This window comes from Sphaeramia orbicularis, chromosome 15 (genome assembly GCF_902148855.1).
Source record: "Sphaeramia orbicularis chromosome 15, fSphaOr1.1, whole genome shotgun sequence".
Classification (NCBI taxonomy): domain Eukaryota; kingdom Metazoa; phylum Chordata; class Actinopteri; order Kurtiformes; family Apogonidae; genus Sphaeramia; species Sphaeramia orbicularis.
Genome location: NC_043971.1, coordinates 4,961,926 through 4,971,708, shown reverse-complemented (window position 1 = coordinate 4,971,708; position 9,783 = coordinate 4,961,926). Strand labels below are relative to the sequence as shown.

General features: G+C 35.8%; 1 protein-coding gene across 1 annotated transcript; it reads left to right on the top strand.

Annotated features, from left to right (window-relative positions):
* The first annotated feature begins 504 nt into the window (after nt 1-504).
* Nucleotides 505-3,349, top strand: dnajc12 (DnaJ (Hsp40) homolog, subfamily C, member 12). Its single transcript, XM_030156279.1, has 5 exons — nt 505-807; nt 1,717-1,795; nt 1,984-2,123; nt 2,210-2,357; nt 2,787-3,349. Exons 1-5 carry the CDS (start codon nt 730-732, stop codon nt 2,867-2,869), a joined length of 528 nt encoding a protein of 175 aa, XP_030012139.1. The 5' UTR covers nt 505-729; the 3' UTR covers nt 2,870-3,349.
* The last annotated feature ends 6,434 nt before the right edge of the window (nt 3,350-9,783 follow it).

Genomic DNA, 9,783 nt, shown 5'->3' with positions numbered 1-9,783 from the left:
TAATCTCATGTAATTATTTCTATTAAGTGTAAGGGCTGCAAGTGAAAAAAAAAAAAAAAAAGATTTCTGCTTTTGGTTTTAAATTTTAGTAAAATCTGCAACAAGTCAAAAATAACATAAATGACCAAAACAAGATGACAACGATAGAAATGTTGCAATAACAGCAAAAAGCACACAACACATACATTTGTATAGCGGGTAATTTTTGGCATGAAAAAAACAACAACAACAAAACCTGTAACTACACATGAAAGATGCAAAAAAAAAAAAAGTGTAAAAGATGCAACAAAATATTAATTTAGCTGCTTTTTTAACATTGAATACAAAAATAAGGAATGATTTATTTGAAATTGTAGTTGTGTAGTCGAATATTGCAAATCGCAGAACTGCTTCAAAGACATTTACAATCTCTACAAAATACAAAACACCTGGAGGAAAAAAAAACTCCGCCAAGTAAGCTCTCTTACTCCTGCTGTCATGTGTCGGAGCTTCAGCTGAGCACCTGAACGCCTCATACGTCGTACATTGAGAAAACGTTGATCAGTTGAGAATCAGTTGAAATTCCCCACGGATCATTAAAACTTTTACTCCGCCTGGATCTGACAATTTATCCTTTAACTGAGAAAACTACACAAACTTTGGGATTGAAACATCAGCGTCTGGAGCCGGCGGCCTCTAAACTGAGCAGCTGTTTCCGCGGACCGTAGATAACACCGAACAGATTGTTTTATGGAGGCGGTTTTGAGCTGCAAACCCGAGGACCTGGAGGATTATTACGGGTTATTAGGATGTGATGAGTTATCCACGGTAGGTTCTGGAGAATGGGAGGGCTAGGACTATTTGCTGGAAGGCAATTGTGTGAAATCTGTCATAACGCACGTGTTGAACAAAGCTGACTTTGACATGACAAACATGGAAGACAACACAGAAAAACAAGTACATGTCTAAAGTGATTTGTCAGATTTTACACCAAAAAAGAGGAATGAACCCCAGGTATTAGTCTGGACCAACCTGTTGACGTTCAATGGATATGAGTCAGAGGAGGCGTCCTCCAACCTCTGTCCAAATGAATAATACAGACGAATACACAGAGCATTACATAAGAAATAACATGTCATCTGAATATTTATAAAGAATCACTTGACATTCGACAGATGCTTTAGAGAAAATTAACTCTGAAGCAAAATATTATATTAAGTAAAAAGAAATGTGACAGTGTGCAGTAGATTTTCACGTTGTTTTCAAAGGAAAAAACATCTTTAACGTGAACATTTTCTGTTTTTTCTTCCTCTTTGACCTTAAGTTAATATTTTTGGATGTGGATCAAATAAAACATTTAAGAACATAAACAGTATGGACGTTAAGAAACACTGCTTTAATCATTTAGTAAAATTCATAGACCACATAATCAACAAAATAATGAAAATCAGTTATTTGTTACAGCCCTGAATACAACCAGTACTCTTCCTACCTGTTCAAAAGGGTTTGTTAAACTCAGTCCATCCTTTAAAAGACAAGTCTGGAAAATAAATGTCAACCCCTGAAGTGTAAATTACTACCTCTTACATGGTGATACATTACAGTTACTCTATATTCTCTGCATTGGCAGCATAAGCACAATATGTGTTTTATTTTGTGGATATAATTTGTATTGTATTGAGTGTGTAGGGTCTGAAGAATAAAAGAGTGAGGTATTTTATCATGTTTCCTTTACAGACTGAACAGATCATCAATGAATACAAGATCCGAGCCTTGGCGTGCCATCCGGACAAACACCTCAACAACCCTGCAGCAGGTAACGGTGGCATATTTTCTATTTTAAGGCAAACACATACCAGGATTTAATTTAGTTAGAAACATGACACATTTTAATGCAGTCTCTTCCCTATTTGATAGCATACTGTTGAAAAAGCAAGTGCTGCTGAATGATAAATTTGAGTTTCTTAACCATCCATATTTTATGATTGTCTCTCCATGTCCCAGTGGCAGATTTTCAGAAGCTACAAGAGGCCAAAGAGGTTTTATGCAATGAAACTAAAAGGAAAAACTACGACCTGTGGAAAAGAAGTGGAGTAGCGATACCGTTCCACGACTGGCAGGCCTTGAACGACTCTGTGAAAACAGTCTGTGAATCTTTTACTTCATTTTTGTCTTCTTATCTGAAAAGTAAGAGGAAAACATGGTGATGTGTTTGAATTCCTGTTTGAAGTCAATGCACTGGGCGGTGAGAAACAAGAAGGAACCGATGCTGGAGGCGTCAAAACCTGAAACCCAGGACACTTCACCAGCTGAGGATCATGACCACGGTGACCAAGAAGAGGCAACGACGCCTTCCACTGATGCCACGCCGCCTTCAGGTGAGTTTATGTCAAAATGGTTTCACAGTTCTGGTCATTGGTTACTTTTGTACCCATTAAAAATGATGAGTCAAATTAGAGTTCTAAAATATTATTTCAAAATTATTTCTAAAATGTTAATCAAATGTTCTTAATGCACCATAAATGTTTAGTAAAACTGAATTAATATAATAGGCAAATGCGGGTTAGTATCCGGACATTTAGATTTTAGATCTACTACAGCATCAGGTAACATCTTCAGTAATATTTCTTCCATCTCTTCTTTTCTGTGAAATGTTTTTATTTTTCTTCGCATTAATTCACAGATGCTCAGATTGTCAATACTTATGGTTTTTGCTTGTTATTGTTAAAGCCTCAGATAAATAACACAAGTGTTATTGTGATAGTATTACTGATTATAATTGAATTAAACTGCCTCTTTTTGCTTAGGTGAATACTATCACCTGCGTTTCCGTTGGGCTGCGGATTCTCCATCCAATCTGCTGCGGAAGTTCAGAAATTATGAAATCTAAATATACAGTAAAAAAAAAAAAAAGTTGTGTGTTTATTTTTTGTGTTGCTGCTTCAGGTAATGTTGCACAAACTGTTTTGTCCACTGTTGTGATGATGGTCCATGAATCCTGGAAAGTGAAGATTTTAAATCAGAGTAAATGAGTATTTTATGTTGATGTGCATTAAATCCTGTTGTGAATTGTTCCAAGCGATGACTGATACTGAATATATTAAATGTATTCTGTTTCAAATCTATACTTGTGCTGCTTTCAGTGTTATAAACTACACTGTTTTATGTGCTTTATTTTGCTTATGTGGATGATTATGTGCACCATGTCTTATAACATAATGTATATAAGATTATCTCAGCCCAGTAAAGCCATTCTACGAGCATCTGAAGTATCTTTAAAATTGCTATAAGTTATTTGCTGTTATTTTTCAGATTGTTGCAGTGTTCACTGTGTTCATGGTATAATTAAACGTATATTTTTGGACTGCAATACTTGACCTCTGTTTTCTTTTTTCATTATAAGTTCAAATAAATATTCACAGTTTTCCCAGTTAGTATTACACTATTATTAATAAAACTACTATGATTATTATTTCCATTGTATCGTTATAAGACAAATAATTAAAAATCACTATGAAAAGCATCAAAACTAAAACAGTTTTCTTTTAACAATGTTTTTAGTTTTTAAATTGTTTTTTAGAGTTCATTTTTCTTTTAGCTGTGTATTTACTCATGGTTTGTTTTCTATGGATACACCAGCAATTAAATATTAAATAAAGTCAAGAATAATTTAATGACACTTCACTGTTTTCAGACAAGAAGCAGTAGGATATATATATATGATAAATGACATTTACAGGAGTGCACCTTTGTAACTACTGTTAGTATCATATATGTGTAACAGTAACCCTTGGCAAGGCAAGTTTATTTGTATGGCACATTTCAGCAACAAGGCAATTCAAGGTGCTTCTCACAGGACATTGAAATACAACGACAAAGGAAAAAGAAACATACTTAAAACATTATAAAAGAAACATGTAAAGGTGATTAAAACAGCAAGTAAGAAAACAACACATTAAAGTAAGAGTAGCAGCGCAGAGTTTTGAAGGAGAGAATAAAATGTAAAAGTAAAAAGCCTTTTAGTCAAAGGCAGCAGTGAACAGGTGAGTCTTTAACCCTGCAGTAAATAACAGAAATAGAGCAAAATTCAAGTCTTTCATTAATTATTAATTTTTTAAACTTATTTTATTATTATTATTATTAATATTTCCCTTATTATTGTTATATTATTTATGTAGTTATTTTTCTCCGTCTCTGTATCATCCTGTCGTTGTAGTTCAAGTTCTCGCCGCCTGGGGTCGCCGGTGGGGCTCCGTGCTGACGTCACCAGTCTGCGTGATGACGTCACTTTTGTAAAGGATAAAAGCCCTACAAAAGTCGGTATTCCTCGCCGGGTGCGGTGGCGCGCGCCTGTAATCCAAGCTACCGGGAGGCTGAGGCTGGCGGATCGTTTGAGCTCAGGAGCTCTGAGCTGCAGCGGACTATGCCGATCGGGTGTCCGCACTAAGTTCGGTATCGATATGGTGCTCCTGGGGGAGCCCGGGACCACCAGGTCGCCTAAGGAGGGGTGCACCGGCCCAGGCCGGAAACGGAGCAGGTCAAAGCCCCCGTGCCGCTCAGTAGTGGGATCGCGCCTGTGAATAGACGCTGTAGTGCAGCCTGAGGAATACAGCGGGACCCAGTCTTTTCCAGTCCACATCCACTGCAGTAAAACACACACACCACGGCCTTCACTTTTAAACACTAATATTAGACAGTTCCTTCTGTTTCCTGGTTCTGTTAAAACACAAACCGCTGCTGTTTTCTGTGTCCTGCACCGCCTCCTACTGGACAGCAGTGGTATTTACAGGTGTAGTGCCAAAGTGCGTATCCCTGCTCAGAAGTGTTTCTCCTTGTTGTGCCGAAAACTGCCTCCCCTTCCTAAATCAGCCATGAAGAGGACAAAGTGCACCAGGTTCACCTGTCACACCAGAACAGCTCCAAATGTGAGCTGCTGAAGTCATTTCACTCCTGTAGCTTCACAAGCTGATTGTACTGGGGGATGCAGTTTTCAGCAATATCTGGTGCCGAATTCTGCTCCCTGCTAAAAACTCTGTACTTCTGTACTTCTGTAGTCGAATATTGCAAATTGCAGATCTGCTTGCTACTGTGGACAGTTCTTCAGCTGTTCTCTGGTATATTCATGGGTTTTGTTGTTTTAGTTCCATATCAGCCAACACAGTGGACACTTACGCACCATCCCATAATACACTGACATTCCTACTATTACTGTAACTTTATGTTCTTGATAAACCTGATCTGCAGTAACATGATTGAGTGTAAATCAATTACTAGTTGTTATTAGACTGAAATTAACAGTTTTCTCAAACAAAAAGTTTTTTTTTTATATTACCTCCATGAAGTGAGTAAGAACTAGTATTAGAGTATGATAAACGATGAGAAAACATCAGATTAGCTGCATTAAAAATGCTTTTGTTTCATAGTTTTCACACAGTATGTCACTTTCTGATATTGTGTTTTAAATACATGTTTCTTTGCTTCAAAAATTAAACACATGGTGTCATAATGAGTGGATATTTTTGTATTTCTGTGAAAAATAGGTTGATTTAAAAAAAAATAAAAAAATCAATCTCATTGTTTTTTCATGCCTAAAGAGGAATAAAAACAGTCAGGAAAAAAATCTTGACTAAGGTTTTCATAATTTGTGCATCAAAGGGTTAATATTAACCAGATAAAAAAACAGAACTGCAATATCTTACAGTATTATTCATTACTTAATTGCTACACAGCTATGATGGTGTTAAGAGGTTGAATAATTCACAATTAATTTCATACCCTACAGTCAGAAAGGAGAAAAAGTTGTGACGGTGAATTTGGTGCACATAGAATAGAATAGAATAGAATAGAATGCCTTTATTGTCATTATACGTATGTACAACGAAATTATAAGAGACAACTCTCTGGTGGTGCGTAGAGCAAAACAGTTTAAAGAAGAAGAGAGAAGTGTAAATATATATACAGTATTAAAAAAATAGGTATGTCACCAACCAACCTCGTCCTCTTCATGGCAGATTTAAGAAGGGGGAGCAATTTTCAGCAGGGAGTAGAATTTGGCACAACACCCCTGGCCTCGGGAGCATAATTTTGACTTTTTAACCTCATAATTTCGACATCTAGCTCATAATTAGGACCTTTTTATCGCATGATTTCAACTTTTTAGTCTCATAATCTCGACTTTTTATCTCATACTCATGACTCTTATCTCATAATTATGACTTTTTATGTCATAATATTGTAATAGCCCTGAAGTCGATAACACCTGAGACAGAGTATAGTTCCAGTGGATTCAGGCTTTATGAAGGGACGAAGCAGTCAGGAACAGAAGTTGTTGTTACAGCTGCAACTTACACTGCTAAACTGAACCGAACAGTCACACACCGTGTGTCTCTTTTCTTTTTTTCTCCCCACTCTCTTTGCACATGCACACACACGGCCAAGGCACAGGAACGAAACAGTCACTGCATGAACATGAATACACACATAATGCAGAAACACAAACACACTCTTAACAAGTTCAACACAGGGTATCACAAATATGTTTTTCAGTGGTGGAAACGGGCTTCCTATGCATGGAGGCCTGTTTCCACCACTGAAAAAAAGAAATATCCCCATGGCAAGTTATAATTGTGAGATAAAAGTTAAAAAAAAAAAAAAAAAAGCTCCCGCAGCCAGGGGAAACAATTCTGAGCGGGGATGCGTACCTTGGCACAACACCGGCACCGGGTTCATGAACCACCCTCAGTCTGGTCTGTTCTATAAATGTAGAGCGAATTTAATCCAAGGTCAAAGCACCTTTCATTTGACAGAGCTGGGAAATGAGCTGTTTTTTCCTATTTAAAAAAAGATATAAAGAATTGATTCTTGTGAGGTACAGTATTATTAATGACAATGAGGGATATTTGTTTATGGATAATGTTGTGCTGATGATTATTGAGGAAAACTGTTGTCTGTTTGTATGACTGTACCACCACGATCATATTATTGTGCATAATTCAATTACTACATTATGTTTTAGTTGTGGGTTAAATGCTAAATTAGAAAAAAAAAAAAAATTGTTTGATTCCTATTTTAAGTTAGTGATAAAGGTGTAAAAGCATCTGAGGGGTACGATTAAATAAGTTTATACTTCTTCTGCCCCTTTTCAACCATGCACATTCAGACACGTACTTGAGGATAGATTCTGTACATTTAAATTCATTTATGTAGTTTTTGTCTTATTTTGCTTTGTTTTGTTTCTTTGCATGTTCAAAATAAATAAATACATAAATAAATAAAATGAAAATAAGTATTTCACTGTAAAAGTAAGGGAAAAAATTACAGTTTCACCTCAGAATAGACCTTTTTCAGCTCAAGACCCAAAACAGAAACATGTCTCTCCAGGACCAAAACTCACCCTGTGAACCACATCTACATTTGAACAAACTCCTCTGCTGTCGAACAAAGAAAACTACCAGTACCTAGTATGTCTATTATTATTATTATGTCTATAATGAAGATCCAAATACGTAATGCAGCCCATATTATTAGTATTTTGTTCATTTTAGACAAAATATGAACCGTTGGACAGACAAATCAGTGTACAATATAAAATAGTGTTCAGTTATACTTAATTTTGTCTTATCTTAAACCTGTTTTCCTCATTTTTAGACTCTTATTGGAGCAGACCAGTCAGAAACATCACATTACACTGAATACAAAAATACCGTCTCCTAGTGGACAAAACCAGTACTTACCATCAGGTTCTCCACAAACGTCCACTGTTTCTCCACCTCATGGATCCTTCGTTTTTCGTCCTTTCCTTCATTGACCACCGTCTTTCCTTCTGCACGATTCCCTCATGAATAGATCAGTTGAACAAGATCAGTAAAAACAGTGGTTCCATCACACCTTGGCTCACATGACAGTGGATTTAATAGAAAACTAACAAATACATTTACAAGGACAATAATAATAAAGGTGAAGCAGCATTTATGTGAAACATGATCTGGATATCACAATTTCTCTTCTGTCAGAGTTGCTCAGATCCCTATTCTTGTCCATTTTTCTGTTTCTAACACATCGACTTTGAGGTGCACATGTTCATTTGATGCCTTATATGTCCACCCACTGACAGGTCCCATTGGAATGACATCATCAACAATAATACCACTTTACCTGTCAGTGTTTATAATGTTATGGCTGACTGAATATGCATTAATGAGTGTTTAATCAGAACATATATTGAAAAATTAATAAGACACTAAAACAGTAAAGTGACCATTAATTTGAATAACATTTTTATTTTAAATGTATTAATCCGTACTTGTAGATTTATTGAATAATTTTATGAAAAACATAATTATTCTGTTAGTAAAAGGTTTACAGTGTTTACCTTTTACTTGACTGTGGATTTTATCATAATCACAATCTATATTATAAAAGCCAAGTGGCTTCTGTGTGTGTGTCAGGAATCATACAAAATCCATAAAGAGCTGACTGCTGCAGTTTGGCATATTTTTGTATTTGGGTCAAAGAAGACCGTAGCGAAAACAGCAAGTTGATAGGACCAATATTTTCAGAGATATTAGTAATTTTGGAATACAATAGCCTTACAATCATGTTGCTATGGCCACAACGCTTTGGCAGTAACTGCTGGACAAATGCGGTACAGCATGCACAAATACACAACAGCACAAAAACGACCACATCTAGAACCCCTAGATCCCCATGGGTCAATGCGGTAGTACAGGGGTGTCGAACTCATTTTAGTTCAGGGGCCACATTCAGTCCAATCTGATCTAAAGCGGATCGGACCAGTAAAATAATATAAATAATAGGATAAGAACTTTGGAGTGAAAAAAGTAAATTCCGTAATAAAAATGTTTACATCTATGAATTGTACTTGAACATAACATGAACAAATACGAACAACCTGAAAATTTGTTAGTAAAATAAGTGAAATGTTAACAATATTACACCTTAGTTTATCATTTATACATGTGAATCACAACTTAGAGATCACAGATTATCTACAAATACACAAAACATTAAATAACAGGGAGATTATTATTAAAATTCCACATGCTTCTCTTACGAAATTCAGATATTCTCATTTTGTTAAAGGCTAGTCTGTAAATGTAAATATTTTTGTGTAATTTTACTTTTTTTACACTAAAATGAAGAGACAAATTTACAGTTTTCATTTTTCATAGGTTATTATGATAGTATTTTACTGGTCTGATCCCCTTTAGACGGAACTGACCTAAAATGATTTTGACACACTTGATTGTTAATATCTTCAGTGTAATTTTTGCTTTTCACAAATTCATCCCACGGGCCGGACTGAACCCTTTGGTGGGCTGAATTTGGCCCCTGGGCCGCATGTTTGACACCTGTGCACTACTACATTATAAAACCCAGGGGAAAATTATTACCCCACCCCCCGAAGGAGAGGCAAGGGGTATTGTTTTTGGTACGGTTTGTTTAACACTCTAGCAGCAAAACTATTGGTTGAATTCATACCAACTTGAGTTTATAGATTGCCAGTGACCCAGAAAAGATCTCATAACATTTTGGAAAAAGTAGGTCAAAGTTCAAATTTTTTATGAATTCTTTAAAAATCTTTTTTTTTTTTCCCCATTTACTTATAATGGGCAAAATTTCACATGTCTGTAGCAGTAAAACTATTAGATGAATTCATACCAAAATGGGATTATAAATTGCCAGTGGCACACAATAGATGTGATTACATTTTGGGAAAAGTAGGTAAAAGTCCAAATTTTTTATGAATTCTTAAAATCTTTTTTCTTCTCCCATTTTCCTTAT

Excerpts from the sequence above, each read along its gene's own strand:
- dnajc12 (XM_030156279.1), top strand. The coding sequence starts at position 730 with ATGGAGGCGGTTTTGAGCTGCAAACCCGAGGACCTGGAGGATTATTAC. Across the intron at positions 808-1,716 it reads GATGTGATGAGTTATCCACG|ACTGAACAGATCATCAATGA; the intron begins GTAGGTTCTGGA and ends TTTCCTTTACAG. Across the intron at positions 2,124-2,209 it reads TGAACGACTCTGTGAAAACA|TCAATGCACTGGGCGGTGAG; the intron begins GTCTGTGAATCT and ends TCCTGTTTGAAG.